General features: G+C 41.2%; 1 protein-coding gene across 1 annotated transcript in view; it reads left to right on the forward strand.

The window, feature by feature from the left end:
* Positions 1 to 3249: 3249 nt before the first annotated feature.
* fer1l4 (fer-1 like family member 4) overlaps positions 3250 to 23140 on the forward strand; it is a 145488-nt gene continuing 125597 nt past the window's right edge. Inside the window, exon 1 of the mRNA XM_028812007.2 lies at positions 3250 to 3501. Within this exon, the coding sequence (XP_028667840.1) occupies positions 3423 to 3501 (79 nt within the window). The 5' untranslated portion in view covers positions 3250 to 3422. The remainder of the gene's footprint in view (positions 3502 to 23140) is intronic.

The following is a 23140-nucleotide window of genomic DNA, read 5'->3' on the forward strand; positions in this document are numbered from 1 at the left end:
CATTTGCATACAACAAGCGACTGTTTGTGGCGTGAGTGCAGAAAGGGCTTCTTTCTCATCACCCTGCCATACAGATGTTCTTTGTGCAAATTCACTGAATTGTAGAACGATGTACAGATACACCATCTGCATCAAGATGTTCTTGCAGGTCTTTGGAGGAGATCTGTGGGTTGTCTGTAACCATTCTTACAATCCTGTGCATATGCTGCTCCTGTATTTTTCTTGGCCTGCTGGACCTGCTGGGTTTAACAGCAACTGTGGCCATGGCCTTCCATTTCCTGATTCCATTCCTTACAGTTGAAACTGACAGTTTAAACCTCTGAGATAGCTTTTTGTAACCTTCCCCTAACCCATGAGACTCAACAATCTTTGTTTTCAGATCTTTTGAGAGTTGCTTTGAGGATCCCATGCTGTCACTCTTCAGAGGAGAGTCAAAGGGAAGCACAACTTGCAGTTGACCACCTTAAATACCTTTATATCTCATGATTGGACACACCTGTCTATGAAGTTCAAGGCTTAACGAGCTAATCCAACCAATTTGGTGTTGCAAGTAATCAGTATTGAGCAGTTACATGCATTCAAATCAGCAAAACTGCAAGGGGACCCACATTTTTGCACAGCCAGATTTTCATATTTGATTTAATTTCATACAACTAAATAGTGCTTCACTAAAAATCTTTGTTCGGAAAACACCCCAGTACTCAGATGTTCCAAGGAAATGAAAGACAGAAAGACATACCACTGTTATCTTTTTTGTTAAAAATAAATTATTATGCAGGCTGAGAGGGGTTTTCAAACTTTTTCATATGACTGTATGTACTGTGTATATACAGTGGTGTGAAAAACTATTTGCCCCCTTCCTGATTTCTTATTCTTTTGCATGTTTGTCACACAAAATGTTTCTGATCATCAAACACATTTAACCATTAGTCAAATATAACACAAGTAAACACAAAATGCAGTTTTTAAATGATGGTGTTTATTATTTAGGGAGAAAAAAAATCCAAACCTACATGGCCCTGTGTGAAAAAGTAATTGCCCCCTTGTTAAAAAATAACCTAACTGTGGTGTATCACACCTGAGTTCAATTTCCGTAGCCACCCCCAGGCCTGATTACTGCCACACCTGTTTCAATCAAGAAATCACTTAAATAGGAGCTGCCTGACACAGAGAAGTAGACCAAAAGCACCTCAAAAGCTAGACATCATGCCAAGATCCAAAGAAATTCAGGAACAAATGAGAACAGAAGTAATTGAGATCTATCAGTCTGGTAAAGGTTATAAAGCCATTTCTAAAGCTTTGGGACTCCAGCGAACCACAGTGAGAGCCATTATCCACAAATGGCAAAAACATGGAACAGTGGTGAACCTTCCCAGGAGTGGCCGGCCGACCAAAATTACCCCAAGAGCGCAGAGACGACTCATCTGAGAGGTCACAAAAGACCCCAGGACAACGTCTAAAGAACTGCAGGCCTCCCTTGCCTCAATTAAGGTCAGTGTTCACGACTCCACCATAAGAAAGAGACTGGGCAAAAACGGCCTGCATGGCAGATTTCCAAGACGCAAACCACTGTTAAGCAAAAAGAACATTAGGGCTCGTCTCAATTTTGCTAAGAAACATCTCAATGATTGCCAAGACTTTTGGGAAAATACCTTGTGGACTGATGAGTCAAAAGTTGAACTTTTTGGAAGGCAAATGTCCCGTTACATCTGGCATAAAAGGAACACAGCATTTCAGAAAAAGAACATCATACCAACAGTAAAATATGGTGGTGGGAGTGTGATGGTCTGGGGTTGTTTTGCTGCTTCAGGACCTGGAAGGCTTGCTGTGATAGATGGAACCATGAATTCTACTGTCTACCAAAAAATCCTGAAGGAGAATGTCCGGCCATCTGTTCGTCAACTCAAGCTGAAGCGATCTTGGGTGCTGAAACAGGACAATGACCCAAAACACACCAGCAAATCCACCTCTGAATGGCTGAAGAAAAACAAAATGAAGACTTTGGAGTGGCCTAGTCAAAGTCCTGACCTGAATCCAATTGAGATGCTATGGCATGACCTTAAAAAGGCGGTTCATGCTAGAAAACCCTCAAATAAAGCTGAATTACAACAATTTTGCAAAGATGAGTGGGCCAAAATTCCTCCAGAGCGCTGTAAAAGACTCATTGCAAGTTATCGCAAACGCTTGATTGCAGTTATTGCTGCTAAGGGTGGCCCAACCAGTTATTAGGTTCAGGGGGCAATTACTTTTTCACACAGGGCCATGTAGGTTTGGATTTTTTTTTCCCCCTAAATAATAAAAACCACCATTTACAAACTGCATTTTGTGTTTACTTGTGTTATATTTGACTAATGGTTAAATGTGTTTGATGATCAGAAACATTTTGTGTGACAAACATGCAAAAGAATAAGAAATCAGGAAGGGGGCAAATAGTTTTTCACACCACTGTATATATATATATATATATATATACACAGTGTGTGTATAGAATCGATTCTGTCTGTCATGTTATTACTTGCACACTAATTGGGCTAGATCCTTGGTCTTTAGCAGAACAAACATTCATAGTGCAAAGCAAATCCCAAAAAAGAAAAATCTAACTGCAGTTATTTTCAAAAGATTAGAAGCAGTTTGAATGAAGTAGGTTATATTTATCAAAAGCCATTGCCTCAGCTTTGGTAACTGTATTACTAGTCTCCAGTTTTTACCTCGCAAGTGTCCAGCTCTCTGTATATATTGCATATTTACTAGAAATGACATAAGTTTGAAGTAGTATAAATGAGTATGCATTATGTAAATGTTTACTATACTACATGGTCTTTATATAAACTTCTTTGTGTGATTTCACATAAATTATGGCATGGGTCCTCTACAAATCTGCAAGGTGCTTCTTGGCAGCTGTAACAGTCCAGCATCCAGACCAGCATGGTCCTCCTACTCAGCACCACCTTGGCCTGAGAGCTGCTTGTGATGACTGCTTTACTGTCTTGTCTAACTCCCTGGAGATAATCCTCCTGTTGTTCCGCCTTTATACTTGAAGGTGGCCTGTCAAATGGCTTTAGTTCTATGCCTGCAGGAGCAATTGAAATCCAAACAAAACTGCCAGTAAAAAGCTGCATTCCTGTGAAGCACAGAGGGTGTAACTCCCTTGCTTATATCAGAAAGAAAGAAAGAAATATTTAAGGTGGGGACCTGACACTGTTCAACCTGCTGGGTGAGTCAGACTGGTCATATACAACCTGCTGCTCCAGCCCGGTGCGTCAGAGCTGCGATTGTTGTCTGTGGGGCTACAGACAGCTTACCAAAACCGTGTCTGTTAAGAGTACTCTTTAAAATTGCAAGCAATATGGAGACTACCTAATTAAATCCACTTGGCAGGTTGATCTGTTTGCTGGGAACAGGTGTATACGCACAGCAGAACAATGTCAATCAGCGTGACTTTGAAGAAGATCACAAACCTGCCCGGAAAATATGACCGGCAGGTGGAACTCACTTTCAGGGGTAAGAGTGGCCTACTTCTTGACCAAACCTAATCTCTCCCAGGCTTTGCTTCATATCGGTTCATTATTTAGCCCATGTCTTACTTTTTTCATTTGCTGCTTTTCCTGTTTCAATGCTCTGTTTTTATGGTGTCTATCTAAATTGATTTTCCTACATTAATTAATATATTGTGTTTTTAAATATGCTAAGTAAAATGCATATATAGTTAAAGAAACAAACCCTGGTGTCAGGCCTTTGATGTGATGACATTTTAGCTTTTGACGTTGTGTAAGCTGTTCTCTGTAGAAGTTATTTTACATTATTTTCAATCTCTGTCTTGTGTTCCTCATTGTGTTGTTTTCCATTTTTAATTTCATTCTACTTGTGAATCGCTTGATACTTTAGTGTAAGCTTGTTTGTTCTGTGCGGTGTCTTGTGGTGATTCCTGCTGCTAATTACACTATATTGTACAATTTATATGAATTGTGAATGTGAATTTCCCTTTGGGATTAATAAAGTATCTATCTATCTATCTATCTATCTATCTATCTATCTATCTATCTATCTATCTATCTATCTATCTATCTATCTATCTATCTATTATATAGTACTTTATACGTATCCATCTATCTAGATAAAAATGGAGGTTCTGTTAGTATTGAAAGGTCTGGAAAGGGTGCTGATGGAACACTTTTCATTGGGGTGACCCTTCAGTACCACTAGAAATTGAGATTCTCATTTGTGTCCCACAGACGCAAGACTTAGTGGCATTTGTGACACCTTGTATAAAGTAACTCCAGTATTTCTTAATTGTCGCTGCTAGGTTACGACAAATGTGTTCTGAGATTTTTCTGGCAAGGAAGACCAGTTTCGAGGTGAGATGGTTCTGCTCGCTAATCATGGTGCCAAAGAGTGGCAGTCTGGCCAAAGGCCAGACATACAAGTAGCAGTTTCACATCACTCTGTGCACAGGACATTAAAAACCGTGTTAACCTGTTTATGTCGGTGCTCTCTGGTAGTACAGTGCACTTCCCAAAGACGTATCCTGAAAAGTGAGAGTATTCTGAATGATTCAATCCCAAGATTCCTACTGTGAATTACTGTTGATTGCTGTACAGTTGATCTGAAAGGCTAAAGCAAGTGGGCAATATTGTGATCAATGACGTACACACAGTTTGGAGATGCCACCTTCTGGACACCCATAGTACGCTCTCGTAGAAAAGACCAGTCTGTAATATGCATGGCTGTAAGTGGTGACCTCCGCTTCCAAGCGTCACTTTGTAGGGGACACTACTGTGAACTGCTTTTTTGAGGCTCATGTCTATGAACGCAGTTCCCCCTGACACATAGTTTGGAGATGCCACCTTATGGACGTGTAAACACCTGTCTGTAATAGGTATAGTTCACTTTTTGCTGTGCCTCAGTCTCTAATAATTAGTGGCTGCTTCAGTTTGTACAGCTTTCAGGCCGTAGAAGACACAGGATTTCTAAGTTTAGTTTGCACGTCCTCCCTACTGGGCACCGGGAACTTTACTCCTCTTTCAGTAAAGTCTTCCACCTTTTTTGTTTTTGTGCATGTTGTTTAGCAGATGGAGAGAACTCAGTAACACAATACAACTCTTAATACACTGTAGGAGACACACTTTGAAGTGCACATTTTTTGTAACGTGTCCCCCATCTGTTTGTTTTGTTTGAAACAGACTTCTCTACAACAGTTGTGTAATTTTGTCTAGTCCCATCTCAGTCTGTGTGCAGGTCGAGCAGAGGGGTTGCTTTTTATCTTAGCATGGACTCAAAGTTGTGTTCAATTGCTGTGACTGTGCTGCACTCTCGTGTGAGATTTGTAATCCGTCCTGTAATGCACTGAGCAGCTCAATTCAGAATCGGGCAGCACTTTGTGCACACATGTTGCAATGTAACTCTAAAATGCCAAGGGAATAATAATAATAATAATAATTCATTACATTTATATAGCGCTTTTCTCAGTACTCAAAGCGCTATCCACACAGGGAGGAACCGGGAAGCGAACCCACAATCTTCCACAGTCTCCTTACTGCAAAGCAGCAGCACTACCACTGCGCCACCTGTGAGGTATAATAAAGTATAATAAAGTGTTTTTGTCAGGGTACCAGGATCAGAGTTTTGCCGTCCGTTGTCTTATGGACACCTGTGAAGAAAATGAAGAGCAAAACACTGTTTTGTGTGTGGCACAAGTGCTTCCAGGCCATTGCTCTTTCAGTTTTTTTTGTTCATAATCAGGCAGAATATTGAAATTCTGACAGTTGTGGCTGAAGTGCCAACCATGTGAAGGTGACATGTGCTCTCAGGATTATTGACTTGGACATTCCAACCCTGGCTCTCTTTGACCATGAAGTTGATACTGGGTCTTATACTACGGCCAATGGGATCTGAAATGCAGCTGGACAATTAATATGTTTATTAAATTTAACAATTACAAATATCCAGCTCAATAACCCTTCTTCACCACAGAGGTTATTTAGTAACGTCCTGTTTTTTTAATGTGTGGAAACACCTGTTAAGATCACTGGTCAGCAAGCATTTTTCTACTGGGATTCTTTCATCTGTACTTTAACAAATTTCACTTGCTGACTCCAAATCTGAAAATCGTTTTCGTCCAACACTTCCCATTTTTTAGTTATGATATTCCAGGTCTTGGACAACTCGGGTGACTGGACAGTAAAGGCGATGCATTTCAGCATTTAAGAAATAAGTTTGGTCTCGAGAAAAGTGAAGCCAAAATTAAGGAAGGTGTTTTTGTTGGCCCTGAAATCCGTGAACTGATGTTTGGCGATGAGTTCAAAAGGAAACTGAATCCAAATGAATCAGCACCCTCATTCGTGCAGGTTGTCCAGAATTTTCTTGGCAGTCACAGAGCAGAGAATTATACTGAACTTGTGGAGAATATGCTGAAAGTATATTAGGTTACGGGACCCAGAATGTCACTGAAAACGCATTTTTAACATTCTCATCCTGACTTTTTTCCACCAAATCTAAGCGATGTCAGAGATGAGTATGGGGAAGGATTTCATCAAAATATAAAGGTGATGGAAAACTGATATCGAGGAAAATTCACTCCGAGCATGATGGGTGACTACTGTTGGTTCTTGCAAAGAGAGACGGAGGTGCAGTACAAGCGCAAAAGCGAAGGCCTCCAACATTTTTGGGCACGTTGACCTCACTTTTATATTGAGGTAAATTGACATAAATATGCTTTAACGTGTCTCTGGTATCGTCTTCTGGTTTGTTTTCAGAATAAACACATTCAAACAATTTTGGTGGGACAGAGTCCAAACTCCAGATATCGTGTTGATATATTATATTGATATTCAAAGTGTCAAAACATCAATGATGTGTATTTCAAAAACCTGACGTGGTAACTTAATTCCGATTTCATATATGAAATCAGTGTAAAAACTTAATAAAGAGATGCTCTGAAGTTCCCAGAAGAAAACAAAAAATATTTTTTTGTAGACCAGTGGAATCGGATGATCAACCCCAAGAAAGTATATTTTGGGGCTGACATTCTTGTTTTGTTTCATTCATAGTTTTGGGCTATAATGTGGGCCCATAGCTCAGTCCCAGCCTTTTATTTTCATTTACTGCAGGCAACATTTGAAGTGTATCATTTGATAAAAAGACTGAGAAAAACCAAAAAGCCATGTTAATATAGTTTCGGCAAACCAATACCCATCTTTAACTTTCGTACTTCTGTTAAAGCAGCTGCAGGTGGACACACACACACACACACACACGGCTTGATGAAATGCTACACAAAGCCCAGGATTTGCGTTAGGCTTACTGCTGACCTTACGGGTCCCGTTAAGAAGCCATTGTGCCTTGCAGTGGACTGGCATTTTGTCCAGGATTGCTTCTAGCCCTGTACACCATACTTTTGTCTCCTGGTGATCCTGAACAGGATTTACTGGGTTTGGAAAATAAATGTCAATTTATTTATATAGCACATTTCAAACAACATAGGAATGCTGCGGCCAAAGTGCTTTACAATAAAAGAGGGAAAAAAACATACAATTAACATAAATAACATAAATAGAAATAAAATAAATGAACATAAATAAATAATCACAACGAGGAAACCATCAGTATTACTGAAGGTCACGGAAAGCAAGTGAATAGAAACGAGTCTTTAATCTTGTTTTGAATTGTAGACGACTCCTTTATGTGACGAGGTAAAGAGTTCAACAGGCGAGGAGCAGCAGCTGCACAAGCCCTGTCCTCCTTAGTTTTACACTTGGTACGAGGGACAACAAGAGACAACTGACCAGAAGATCTAAGCACTCTAGATGGCTGATGTAAAGCACACAAATTCAGATAAATAGGTAGGAGCAAGCCCAAGTAAAGATTTAAAAACTAGCAACAAGATTTTAAAATCAATTCGAAAACTGACAGGAAGGCAGTGTAAAGAAGCTAATATTGGAGAAACAGAATCAGACTTTCTTGCCCCAACCAGAAAGCGAGCGGCAGCATTCAGGACCAACTGTAACCTGCGTCTCAGGGATTTGCTAATCCCAGAATACAGCGAGTTGCAGTAATCAAGGCGAGAAAAGATAAACACATGAGTAGCTTTCTCGAGATCCCTAGAAGATAAAAAAAAAGGCTTGATCTTACCTAATAGACGAAGATGGAAAAAGCAACTCTTGACTACAGAATGAATCTGTTTCTCAAAAGAGAGGTTACTGTCAAAAATAACACCGAGATTGCGGACTTGAGGTTTGCGAAAGACAGAAAGAGCCTAGAAGTCCAAGACCAATTTAAGCTTTAGCTGATGGACCCACTCTAAGCACCTCCGTTTTATTTTGATTCAGATCAAGAAAATTATTAGCCATCCAGGATCTTAGTTCAAAAAGACAGTTGTGCGGTTGATTCATTGCAGAGTTGCAGACGGGAATATAAACCTGTGTATCGTCAGATGATATTAATTAGCATTAATCACAATGACCAGCGGCCCACTTCTGCTGCGGTTTCCTTGTGGAGTGTCGTCATCTGCTGCAGGTCAAGTTCTGGGAAAAGAACAATCTGACTGAGAAAATGGATGAATGGCTATGTAACAAATAATGAACTTGTAAATACCTACTGTATCTTCACTTACTGTAGTTGAACAGTGAAGTGTGTATAAACTCAACGCTTCACATGATGCTGCGTCTATTTCTCATACACTGTTATGGACAAAGGATTCTTTTGGTCTTGATAACACTTACAAAGTAAGTAAATAAAGTGCCCAAGTTGTAAGCCCCTTAGGATGGGGTTCACTGCATAAAATAAAGCCTGGCAGGGACATCTTATCAGCATCATAAGCCCCCCAGGCAAAGTAGTGCACTGGAGCCCCTGTTTTGATAGCAAAACTCCAACATGCATAGGCTTTAGAAACATTGTGGGCTCCAATACTCTTGGTCAGTCCCCATACGTCTGGTTGTAGTTGGTGAATATTTGTGTACCTGTAAACTGAGGAGCCATTCTTGTCAGTGTTTCCTTATTGCACAATTCAGGACTGCAACATCAAGCCATGTTATATTAGCCTTTAAGTTGCTAATTTCTATAAAATGAATTTGAAGAGGGTGGCACAGTGGTGCACTAGGTAACACTGCTGCCTCACAGTTAGGAGACCGGGTTCACTTCCCGGGTCCTCCCTGCGTGGAATTTGCATGTTCTCCCCGTGTCTGCGAGGGTTTCCTCCCACAGTCCAAAGACATGCAGGTTAGGTGCATTGGCAGTCCTAAATTGTCCCTAGTGTGTGCCTTGCGGTGGGCTGGCGCCCTGCCCGAGGTTTGTTTCCTGCCTTGCTCTCTGTGTTGACTGGGATTGGCTCCAGCAGACCCCTGTGACACTGTCATTAGGATATAGCGGGTTGGATAATGGATGGATGAATTTGCAGTACAAGTGGAAGATGCCTTCTACCAGCGTGAAGGCTCCTGGTGGTCTTAGGCATTCTTTGACTTGAAATGATGTTTTTTTACCCCCTAATCCAAGTGCCCCCCCTCACTAAACTGGGGGGCAGCAGCCAGGGTGATGCCTGAAGAGAATATATTTGATTTTTATTTCTTTTCATCCTTTTTCCTTCTTGGCATTAGGTGTAAATACTGAAATAAGGAGCGTCTTGGCTAAGATGACCTTACTTCTAATCTCATAACCTTATTGAGAAACACAATGAAAGAAATTGGTTTTGTTTGAATTGAGCAGTACCTACACTGTGCTTGTCTTTTTAAAGACAAAACCCATGGAAGCTCGGGGTCAGGATACCAACTATATACAGTATAGCTAGGTCCTGGATTGGGATTTGAACCCAGGGCTCATCTAGTCTCCTTTCTTGTGCCTTTAGGTCTCAGCATTTTGTTCAGGGATGCTAAGTGAGATGCCACTCGCCTGGTAAGTGTAGCCAGAACATGAACATTTGAGTCCGTTGATGCTGTAGCTTTTAGCACACAGCTCCTCCTCTCTACAATTTATCAATTGTATCCTAGTACTAGGGTGTTGTACTGTGTTAGCCATTATGAATATAGAGAAGAAGGAGCCTGAGTTGCCTCCAAAGCTTGCATATTGTGATCTTTTTAGTTAGCCGATAAAAGGTGTCATTTTGCTTGACTTCTCACTCAGTTTTATCCTATAAATTAATTTTCTCCTTATCCACCAGTACACCGATTTTCTTTCAGGAAGCCATAGCCTGTCTTAGGCTCACCCACCCTAGATGGAGGACATGCTGGGGCCAGTTTGAATTCACTAATTAACGGCCAGTCATCGCCCAACCCGCTATATCCTAACACAGGGTCAGGGGGGGTCTGCTGGACTCAATCCCAGCCAGCACAGAGCGCAAGGCAGGAATAAACGCTGGGCAGGGCGCCAGCCCACTGCAGCACTAATTTACAGCTTTAATATTTCATTTTTTTTTTTCAAATATCTCCCCGCTAGTGAATCTCCTTCAGATTTTGTTATTAAAAAAATCCTTTCCCTCGTCCATTTAAAGAGACTCCATTCAAAGCTTTGTTCTCCTCTTCAGTCTCTGGGTGCCCCTGCCAGACCCATGATTGTGCTGCATTGTCACAGGCCATCACTTCATTACTCTACATTCTGTAAAACCAGTAAGCCCGCGATTCTGTAAAGAATTGTAAATCTAAGAATGGCAATCAGTTTCTGTTTCCTCCGATCTCTGGAAGGATGAAATATCATGGAGGGTGGGTGCGTCCGGGGAAATGTCATTTAATTAAATAAGCACATCTGTACTAAAGCGGTTTTGTTTTGTGGAGCTGTGATTCCTTTGTGACACCGATCGCTGGTAGAGTGGAGCAGAGCAAGTTTAGTTTACAGGCTGTGTTGTTCGTGTGCCATCCACTGAGTCTGGGAAGCTGCTGGGTTTGAGTTCGGGGCGGTGAGGGGCTGTGCGAATGCGCCGCGGTGCATCCGGAATGAAAAGCGATGTTGGCTGGGATCGTCCTGGTAAAGTTGTTATTGAATTAAATGTAGACATTTGTACTAACAGTAACCAATTTATTAAATCAAAAATGGAATTGTAATTGTAACATTATGTAAGAGGCGGCACAGTGGCACAGTGGTAGCGCTGCTGCCTCGCAGTTAGGAGACCCGGGTTCGCTTCCTGGGTCCTCCCTGCGTGGAGTTTGCATGTTCTCCCCGTATCTGCGTGGGTTTCCTCCGGGCGCTCCGGTTTCCTCCCACAGTCCAAAAACATGCAGGTTAGGTGGATTGGCGATTCTAAATTGGCCTTAGTGTGTGCTTGGTGTGTGGGTGTGTTTGTGTGTGTCCTGCGGTGGGTTGGCACCCTGCCCAGGATTGGTTCCTGCCTTGTGCCCTGTGTTGGCTGGGATTGGCTCCAGCTGACCCCGTGACCCTGTGTTCGGATTCAGCGGGTTAGAAAATGGATGGATGGACATTATGTAAGTCGAAAATGTGTTTGAGTTGTTGCCCTTATAAGTAAAACCAATATCGGAGTGGAAAGGTTTACATGAAGTATTCTGGAAAGTAAACATTCCTAAACTTAATCAAATATCTCTTTATAAACAACATTTTGAGTAAAGATGGCTTGCTGTTTTTGAAGTAGTTGTTCCTGGTATGGAGTAGTTACAACCTTTACTTTAACGTCACACGAACGACGAACTCTTGAAAAGGCAACATAAAGTTGTCCATGTGCAAATACAGGCTTAGAAAGGTAAAGGCCTACTTTGTCCATGGTTTGACCTTGGGATTTGTTGATGGGCATGGCAAATGCAGCCTTAATGGGAAATTGCTGTTGTTTAAGTTTAAAGGGTAATTCCAGGTCAGAACTTGTAAGCTCAATTCTGGGAATCAAAGCAGTATTGGAAGTATGGGATCCAGTTAGTACCTGTGTCTCGATAACATGTTCTGTCATGGTGTTTACGACTAACCGTGTACCGTTGCATACACCTTGTTTAGTATTAAGGTTTCTTAATAGCGTGACTATTGTTCCCACTTTAAGGTTAAGATTGTGTTGTGGTAATCCGGCCGGGTTAATACTGTTTACATATTGTAATGGGAAATGAAGATGCTCAGTTTCGTTGTCAGAATCAATACTGTCAGTACTTAGAAAGACGTGTGTTTCTCCAGGAAGTACTGCAATCACTTGGTTATTTATGTGGTCTACGTCAATATACGTTGTGTTGTTTGGGCGCCACCTACTGACTCTGGGAAGCTGCGCGTTTTGGGAAGCTGCTGCATTTGACTCTGGGGCGGGCGTCACGCCGCAGTGCGCATGCGCTTCGGTGAGTCCGCCGTGCATAAATTAACTGTGGTTTAGTAATATAGATGGGTGACATGGTGGCACAGTGCTGCTCTACTCATCCCAAAAGCTGGGTTTGACTTCTGCGCCTGTGTGGGTTTTCTTAGGGCACTCTGCTTTCTTATTTTATTTATTTTTTTAACCAGAGACTACAAACTGGCCCACATGTGACTATAAGTGAGCGTGTGTGCCTTGAGATGGCCTGGCACCCAGTCCAGGGTTGATTCATGTCTTGTGCCAAACGATGTCTTAAACTGGACTGAACAAGTCTGAGAAAATTCTGTTATGTAAAAAAAAAAAAAAAAAAATGGAAAAAACAAAGTGGATATTAATAACTGAGAAACTGGAAAAGAAAGTATAGAGGGTCAAAAAGCTGTGCCAGGACTTCCTTATAAAGGTGCAGGTATTGGGGGTTGAATTCGGTTTTGTTAAGTTCAACTTGATGGCATGTAATGTTATCTTTTTTGTTTTATAAGTTAGACTTGATCGTATGGAAAGTTATTTTCTTCAAGGAAAAAATAAATAAAGGTGCAGTAATTGGCGTCCCCTCGACCATTTCTGATTTGATAAAAGTTGAAAGGAGGAAATGGCATCCTGATGGATTGCAACACCGTGGGAGTCCTGTAATGTACAAGCAGGGCTGTGGCGCCACGCTTTCTAATACAAATTGGTGCTTTTACCCCAATTTCAGGGGGCTACCCCCAGGCAGGTGCTACGCGCTAACCACTTCACGGCTCTGCCACTCGCGTATGGGGATGCGCATGTACAATTTAAACAGATTGTTATTTTCATGAGAATTGTTACATATGCATAATAGAACTAACTATTTTACATTACAGTGAGTAATTAACCATATTAAAAAATAGGAAAACGTAATACGGGGGTCTTTGGGTTACAACACCGTTCCGTTCCTACAACAGTGATGTAACCCGAATTTTGGTGTAAGTCGAAGCACACCCTAGCCTAAGTCACTTACCTAGCCTAACACATTTGCAAAATCATAATCTAGAACATAAAAACACAACTAAGCCACAGAAAAAGGAAAAGGACATAAATATACTGTACTGTACACTGTACTGTAGTAACAGAAAAAATGAGTGTAAAAAAATCCGTACCTTTATTCCTTCTCACGTCTCAATTTTTTTTAAGTTTATATGGGAGTGAGCGTTGTAAACTCGAAACGTCGTATGTCAAGACGTTGTAACTCGAGGACCCCCAGTAATCTGAGAGAAAATTATGTTTCTTGTTGCGTTAGAGGTATTTGTGGTGTTATACGTTTTCATTCTGTTTGACTTTTACATTTTTTTAATGAACTTTTCGTCAATATTGCATTGAATTTTGATTCCATGTTTGGAGTTACATCGTGACAACGCAACGTATAACTGCCCGTGACTGAATATCGTTTCTTTCTCTCTAATAAATAAAATGGCTTTTTTAATGTTTGTCCCTGTGATTTGTTAATTGTCACAGCAAAAGCTATTTTAACGGGAAACTATAAACGTTTTAATATGAATGGTATATCAAGATCTCCTTTGGTGTCAAATGTTTTCTGCGGAAGATGTATTACATTACCTTTCTTGTCGCCTGTTAAAATTTTACATGTCAGAATTGTTCAACCAGTTTTGAATACAACTAATCTTGTACTATTGCATAGCCCATCACTCAGACATAAATTACACAATTACATTACGATGCATCCTTCTTTCAACAGTAATTTAGCCGGTGGAAGACCAGACGGTGTTAACGGTTGTAGATATTCTACAGGATATTGTAAGTTGATCTTTTCAACTTCCACACCATCACCACCAACTGTTTCAGCGTAGTCTACTGATACGCATTTAATCAATTTGCTGTGTAACCGATCAACAATTTCTGCTTTAATTTGTTTGACTTCATCGTTTCTCTGTGCTAGGATTGCTTGTGTACTCATTTCTTCTGTTGATAACCTTTCGAGATGAAATTCTTCATTAAGATTTGGACATAATAAGTCTTCTTTTATTGGGAACTTAAAGTGAGGAAAATGTAAAAATTTATAAGAGCTGAGAGACCAGGAACTGTGTCTGTCAAAGGCATTCAGACAAATGAGAGGTGAGAGGACTGTGGGCGTGGGCCGTTAACCGTAAATGGTTAAGAGGAGGGCGGGACTCTTGGCAATGTTCTCGTCTCAAGATTTTCTTTTATAATAGAGAGATATATTTTGCTAGACACCTTAGTTACTGCAGTATTAAACCAGAAAACCAGGACAAACCAGTACGCAAATACACACAGTACTTTGTGCACTTAACTAAAAATAAAGGCAGCCCTCTGTTTTTGAAATGAAGTGCTAACACCAAGGAGCCATCTGCGTGGGCATTGTGAATGAATGTCCACCTCACTGTAGCCTGCAGAATGGGGCGGGACAGGATATTTGAGGGCAGGGTTGCACTTTGGTGATGGCCAGATGCTGTTCTGATCTGTTCTTGGGCGTCACATCACGGCTTGTGAAACGGCAAAGAAAATCGAAATGCCAGTCCCTCAGTGATGGGAAGACATCAAGGATAATGATTATGATGAGACTTCCTCCTGATTTTGCCAAAAAAAAAGATGCAAAAATAGTAACGTGGTGGTTTTAAGAAACCATGACAGCCATGAGCTTGACACAACTAGTGGAGGGAGCACACAGAAACCTCTTTTACTGAACGCATAGTTTCAATTGGACAGGTGCACTAAAAACCTAAGAATGCTGTGTGTGTTCTTTGATCGTATTTTAATCCATGTTATCATTAAAATACTTCAACGAATGCAGATGTTAGTGACAATTTCTAATGTAACGTGTTGAAGTCTGTGGTCATAAAGATGTTATTTGTTGCCATTATGAATGTGCCAATGCTCACCTGTGCTGAGAGTCAATCCATTATTGCTTTTTACTTTGCTCTTTAATCCTGCTATTCTAACAGCCATTCACTGTTGCCTCATTAGTTGGACTTAATTTGTGATTTTGCCAGGGTTGCCATTTTTAACAGCTGCTTGCAGTTGCTGCTGAAGTTGGATTATTTGTATGCTTGAATGTCAACTAATACTGTTGGTGACTCATTCCCTGGCTGCTGCAACATGTCAGTGCAATTGCAATAGAGACGTAAACAGGACAAATACAATACATTATACACCACCACTGATGTGCAATTATGGGACAGCTTTCTCATGTCAGCGGAGTTTGGCTGTGAAATGATGTGAAAGAGTAATATTTTTGCATCAGTGTGAGGGGATTTATTATATTAAGCAGCAAACACTGGGTTTAAGAGATGTGCCTCCAGTAGGCTTGAGTATTTGACACATTAAGTTCCAGAAGAGAAGAATTGAAGAGCCCGGTGTTTACATTACTGTTGGATAACAACTTCTGGACTCCATATTTAGTTTAGTATCTTCTCAATATATAAAATGACTGAGAGTTTCACACCCCATTTCATAGCATGTGGGGCAGTGCAAAGCTTCAAGCAGTCAGGCTGCTCCTGGTCCTTCAGTGGTCATCAACAACAACATTTATTTATATAGCACATTTACATACAATAAACTAGCTCAAAGTGCTTTACATAATGAAGAAAAGAAAAATAAAAGACAAAATAAGAAATTAAAATAAGACAACATTAGTTAACATAGAATAAGAGTAAGGTCCGATGGCCAGGGGGGACAGAAAAAACAAAAAAAAAACTCCAGAAGGCTGGAGAAAAAAAAATAAAATCTGTAGGGGTTCCAGGCCACGAGACCGCCCAGTCCCCTCTGGGCATTCTACTTAACATAAATGAAATAGTCCTCTTTGTATTTAGGGTTCTCACGGAAGGACTTGATGCTGATGGTCATGCAGACTTCTGGCTTTTAATCCATCATTGTTGGAACATCACAGTACTTTGAGCATATGAGAAAAGGACACTGGAAAAAGAAACAGAAGAGAGAGTAGGGGTTAGTACAGATTTTAGAGCCACCATGAACAGTTATTATAATGAATTGGATATACAGAGTATCAGGATTAAATTACAGTGAAGTTATGAGAAGGCCATGTTAAAGTAATGTGTTTTCAGTAGTTTTTTAAAGTGCTCCACTGTATTAGCCTGGAGAATTCCTACTGGCAGGCTATTCCAGATTTTAGGTGCATAACAGCAGAAGGCCGCCTCACCACTTCTTTTAAGTTTTGCTCTCGGAGACACTCATTTGAGGATCTGAGGTTACAATTTGGAATATAAGACGTCAGACATTCCGATATATAAGATGGGGCAAGATTATTTAAGGCTTTATAAACCATAAGCAGAATTTTAAAGTCAATCCTGAATGACACAGGTAACCAGTGTAGTGACATCAAATCTGGAGAAATGTGCTCGGATTTCTCTTTTTTCACTCATTAGAACATTAGAACAATCTAGACGAGAACAGGCCATTCAGCCCAACAAAGCTCACCAGTCCTATCCACTTAATTCTTCCAAAAAAACATCAAGTCAAGTTTTGAAATAATGAACCTTCCACACAGTGCCCACCATTAAAGTGGCCCAAGCATTAAAGCCTTGGCATCAAACGTCCCACTCCTACCATTTCCTTGAAGTGATAAAGTCTAGGTGAAGAGTGTTACTAAACTTTATTTAATGAAGATTGATATCATATCAGGTGTTGATTTCATAACTGTTATTATCTTTATATATAATATGCTACCGTGGCTGTCCGTTTGTCTGTCCAGGATTTTAAATCACCTGTAGCTCACAAACCGTTTGACCAATTGACCAGAAATGTGGTACACATATACTACGTGACGTCTACTATCCGCTTTCTGGGTGATGTTTGACATCCAAGATTATTCCTCTTTTTAAAGTGATCCTCCCTCAATCGTGGGGGTTGCGTTCCAGAACCCTCTGCAAAAGGTGAAAATCTGCGAAGTAAAAACCATATGTTTATATGGTTATTTTTATATATTTTAAGCCCTTATAAACTCTCCCACACTCTTAGAAACATTTCCCGCACAGTTATACAGCATAAACCCTTTGTATTCTCTTAGATATTAGGTAAGATTCGATGAAATTATGTATGTAAACACACAGTTTATATACAGTAAAACCTAAATGTTATTTTAAAGATATTGAGCGTGCTCCGATATCACATATGTTACAGCCATTACGATAGACAGGCCACCAGCAATAAATACGTACAATGCAAGAAAAATTGTATACAGTAAAATGTGTGTACAGTGACACTAAACGTACGTATATGTACTAAGTACTGTATGTAGAAAATTAATTATGGTTGCTCACCAACAATGACACGACGACTTGTCTGATAACGATGAGTTTAATTTTACTGCACAACAAAGGAGAGCGTTACAGCTCTTCTAAAGGAGCCTCTTCAGGCGACTGTGTAGCACCGCCGTTGTTCTTCTTCCGGCAGTCTTCAGTCCAAATCCCTAAAGCAGATTCCATCCGGACTACCGCCTTATCACGTCCACTTACATCTCGTTTTGCTCCCTGGTTAAAGGACACTGTGGCTGTAGATCTTATATTCTTTCCTCCTTTTTAAATAAAAAGAACTGTGGACTCATTGATGCCGTAATGGCGTCCTGCAGTGGTGTAGCTGTTCCCTTCCTTCAACATATCCAAAACTTTTATCTTTTCTGCAATCGTTAGCATCTTCTGTTGGTGCTTGGGCACGGCCCCAGTAACAGGAGCAGATCGTTTTGGAGCCATAATGAAGGGCTTGACTAGGCACAAAGATAAACACAAAAGAGCACAAAAGTTAACTCTTTACACAGCGAAACACGTTGATGCTGAATGAGCAAGACGAGATTTCCTGGTTAACGCAAAGCAGAATCGAATTTGGAGCTCCATCGCTGAGCCAATCAGCACCCAGGAACTTAACCGCATGCTCTGATTGGGTAGCTTCTCAGCCATCCGCCAATAGCTTCCCTTGTATGATATCAACTGGGCAAACCAGCTGAGGAAACATGTACCAGAAATAAAATGATCCATTGTCTGCAGAAATCCGAGAACCAGCGAAAAATCCAAGTTATATATTTAGATATGCTTACATATAAAATCCGCGATAGAGTGAAGCCGTGAAAGTCGAAGTGCAATATAGCGAGGGATTACTGTAATTTTTATTTTACTTTATTGTAGAATCAACTCTCGGCAGCGGCCAACAGGGCGGCCGTGCGACACATGCGTACGCCGTTCTCATCCCTACCACCTTCACCGTCACTTCCCCTTCCTCTTCATATCTTAAATTATTCTTGAGGCAGATTGAAGACTCAAGTGCCAGCTTAAGTGAAAAATTAAGGAAAACATTCTAAGTAATTGCAACAGAAACACTGACTTAATCAGTTTTAACGCGTAAAGATGCAGACGACAGAAGAGAAGAAGCGGGCTGCTAGGGTGGAGAAAAGAATTTCTGCTCAGGAAGCAGCAAGAGCATCAACCTCCGAGCAACTTACTGGTTACTAAACTAATTTTGCCCATGTCGATGGAGTTTATTGTTATTTGAACCAAAATGAAGGCCATTTTGGGTCCAGGGAATGGTTAAAGATGCTTCCCATTTAAAGTAAATATAATTAGATGCTGGTTTTACAAAAATTCATTTTAGAGTGGGCTTGTCAGGAATACTTTAGCTGTTTAAAGTGGGGGACGCCAGTATGCCTCTCCATTTACAGCCTAACCCACTGACTAACACTGAATGTCTTTGTATCGCATTTCAGCTTTTGGGCTTAGTGGGTGTAATGCAACTTGCACGCAAAAAGAAGACAACATGAATGTTCAAAAGAACTTTTGTTTGTTTTGCTACAATACAAAATAGATGAAGATCATACGTTTACTTGCACCTTTGATACTTGATAAATAAAAGCAGTTTTATTACAGTCAACCCTTAATGTTTACTAGAATTGCTTTCCAGAAAACTTATTTCTGCTTTTACTCAAATGTGGCCATTGGTTACTTTCTACAACACCGACCACTACCTTAAAGGAAAATTTTGGTATTTTTCAAGGCCAAATGATTTCTTCACAGTCATGGTATGTATTAGTTTGCCACATCAAATTGCATTCTTAAGTAAAGCATATTTTACAAATTAAAAGAAAAATAAGTAGTTGCTCTTGTGTTTTATAATGGAGCTAATGGTTACCAGACTCCAAACCTTAAATCTTACAGAATACATCCACTTTGAAGTAGTAATGGTTTTAATTTAGGAAAACGTGCCTTCAGTGCTTTGGACTACAAAAGTAAAGTGGAAACAAAACATTTTGTCCAGGGCTTGAAATGAGCTCGTCCTCTCAGCACGTCTCAGTTTTCAGCTGATGTGTACCAGCACTCTTTCTCTGTTGTCTTGCCATTGCCAGAAGGTGTGCTGTGTCTCCCAGCACAGTCCAGGAGACACACAGTTACTCTAGGAGAGCTGGACAGGGCCGTAGAAGGTCCTTAACCCATCAGCAGGACCCACCGGTATCTGCTCCTTTGGCCAAGGAGGAACAGGATGAGCACTGCCAGAGCTTACAAAATGGCCTCCAGCAGGCCTCTGGTGTGAACGTCTCTGACCAAACAATCAGAAACAGACTTCATGAGGGTGGCCTGAGAGCCCGAAGTTCTCTAGTGGGCCCTGTGCTCACTGCCTGGCACCATGGAGCTCGATTGGCATTTGCCATAGAACACCAGAATTGGCAGGTCCATCACTGGCACCCTGTGCTTTTCACAGATGAGAGCAGGTTCATCCTGAGCACATGTGACAGACATGGAAGGGTCTGGAGAAGCCACGGAGAACGTTATGCTGCCTGTAACATCATTCAGCATGACTGTTTTGGTGGTGGGTCAGTGATGGTCTGGGGAGGCATATCCATGGAGGGACGCACAGACCTCTACAGGCTAGACAACGGCACCTTGACTGCCATTAGGTATCGGGATGAAATCCTTGGACCCATTGTCAGACCCTATGCTGGTGCAGTGGCTCCTGGGTTCCTCCTGCTGCATGACAATGCCCGGCCTCATGTGGCGAGAGCATGCAGGCAGTTCCTGGAGGATGAAGGAGTTGATACCATTGACTGGCCCCCACGCTCACTTGCCTGACCTCAATCCAATAGAACACCTCTGGAACATTATGGTTGGGTCCATCCGACGCCGCCAGGTTGCACCTCAGACTGTCCAGGAGCTCAGTGATGCCCTGGTCCAGATCTGGGAGGAGATCCCCCAGGAAACCATCCATCGTCTCTTTAGGACGTTATCAGGCCTGCATACAAGTACATGGGGGCCATACAATGTACTGAGTAAGATTTGGAGTTGCTGCAATGAAATTTCGGCCAAATGGACTCACCTGCCTGTCACATTATTTTTTCACTTTGATTTTTGGGGTGTCTTTGAGTTCAGCCCTCTGTAGGTTGATAATTGTCATTTCCATCAAATGATGTGCCATCCTTTTGTTCCTAAAACATTACCCAGTCCACATCACTACAGATCGCCAGTAGGATTTTTTTTCCCATTGAGATCCAATGGATTTTCAAAGTGTTCCTTTAATTTTTTGAGCAGTTTATATATACTGTATACCACAATTGTGAAGAAGTAACTAAGACTTAGTCTTTAACACCATGATATTTTTTCTTTGCCAAAACCTCTGTAAAGGTTGTCCAAACATCTGTTTTTCCGCCCCATAAGTTGACCCCATGTCAGTGTGCATTTTTTTTGAACTGCTGGAGGTAAACACTGGTGTGATTTAATTCATCCATTTATCCAACCCATTCTGGCCGCATTAGATGCCAAGCTTGAACCCAACCAGTATGGAATGGCAGCCCACCACAGGGGACTTGCTCCTTTGTATGGCGCTGTACTTACAGTCTGCAAGAAGCACGCAACGAATCACCAAGCAGTGACTGGGCAGACCTCTGAAGATGTGAAGCAGCAATGCCAACCTTCGTAAAAATGTTCATTTTTAAACACCCAGCAGATGTTGGCAGGTTTCCTACAATCATCAATGAACAGATGTGGACACCAGCCTCGGAGCTGCAGGAGGACGAGAACAGCCAAAAAACAGGTCACTCATTAAGAAAATGGTTAGAATAAAAACCTGCAGCCACGGTGGTCCACCAGGACCGGACTTGGTGACCCCTGCACTTGATGACTCAGACCCCTTAATTGTTTCGTTTTTCCTTAATTAGTAGTCAAACAATAATGAGATACAAAATGAGCCAAAACAACTGGTGTCCATCATACAATATCTGAAAATAAAGAATGATGAAGGTCTCAGGAATGGTGATCTGCTCGGGTCCACAAAACATTTGACCAGAGCTGCTCTTAGAAAAGTAAAGAGAAAATCAACAATTTTAAAATTGTCTGCCATTGCACAACGACAGCAGCAACAAGCCACGGAATTAAAGAACGGATTTAATTAACAACAGGAATCAGCGCCTAATTAACCAACTGGTTGGAGTTTGAGGCCCTGACTTAGTTGGACTTCTGTTGCCTCACTCACATCACATTTCATTTCTGTTAAAGGAAATAAGTGAAGCAATTCAGAGGAACGATGAAGAAATTCTGGGCAACAAATCTTAAAAAAACAAGTCAATTAAAATTAATTTAAAAGAAGTTAATTAGCGGCAAAAACAGGTCACTCATTACGTAAAGGGTTAGAATGAAAACCTGCAGCCACTGCGGCACTCCAGGACTGGAGTTGAGGACCTCTGTCTTAACTGCTTGACCATATGGGAGTTTTCAGGTTCTCTCCGTGGTGCGTGTTAAGTTTGGTTGGTAGCTCCAACTTGGTCTTGTGTTAGTGACATGAGAGGCTCCGACATGACCTTGAATTAAATTAAATTAATGTGACAAGAAGACGTGGCTGCCAGCAATGACAATCTGCTTGATGCAGCTACGGGTCCTCCTGGTGGCCAGAGTCTGTGAAGGCCTTTACCTTAGTTGTAGATTGAACATGGGGCATTTAAGGATTTGTGTTCTGTGATGCAGCTGTGTAATGTAAAGCATGAACACCAAACCAACTGCATGAAAAGACACAACAGTTTATTATGCAAAATAACATTTGAAAGGGAACAGAGCACTAGAGGCGCGGAAAAAGACGATCTACAATAGTCAGGTCGGCGACTCTTTCTCATTACCTAATAAGGCTCTGCATGCAGTACAAGCACAAAATGGAGAAGCCCTAAGTGTTATCACCCGCTGCCAAAGTGCACGGCGGCATGGTGGAGCGTAGCTTTGCCTAATTAGAGAGAATTACAGTGCTTTGCAAATATCTTTGTCGAACCTGCTTAAGCCGGTTCAGAGTCAGGGGAGATCATTTTTCCTCTGCCTTCAATGACTCATTGGCTGGAGTTTTATCATCCGCATTCTTATATTAGAACAACTAGTGAGAACATTGCAGTTTCAAACATATTGTAGGTTCATAGAGTCTCTTTTGTTATTTGAAATTATGTGAACCCAGGGCTGGCTCTGCCATTTAGGTGAATAAGGCAGTCACTAAAACAAAACACTCAGATGCAATATGACTGTCCGATGACATTATTTTCACATAATAGTGATGTTTGGTGTTTATATCTGACGACCTACAGAATAACTTAAAACAACCACAATGATAATGATATTAATAATAATAATCCTCAAACTTTACCATAGAAGACACAGGCATGACAAAATAAACTTTAACTGGACTGCAGCTGTTTAACTCTTTGAGGACTGAATATTTATTCCGGAAAACACAGTTTTCTGAAAAGCACACAAACCTATGGTTTCACACAGAAATCAACAAAAAATGTCTGTTGCTGCGTGCTGTGGCCACCAGTTCACCAGGAATGCGTGGCAGGCTGGCTGCCAGGCTGTCTTCGCAGTGCATCACAACTGATCAACTGATGCCGGTACCTGACATTTGTTTTCGATCACTTGTATC

Source organism: Erpetoichthys calabaricus, chromosome 10 (assembly GCF_900747795.2).
Source record: "Erpetoichthys calabaricus chromosome 10, fErpCal1.3, whole genome shotgun sequence".
Taxonomy (NCBI): domain Eukaryota; kingdom Metazoa; phylum Chordata; class Cladistia; order Polypteriformes; family Polypteridae; genus Erpetoichthys; species Erpetoichthys calabaricus.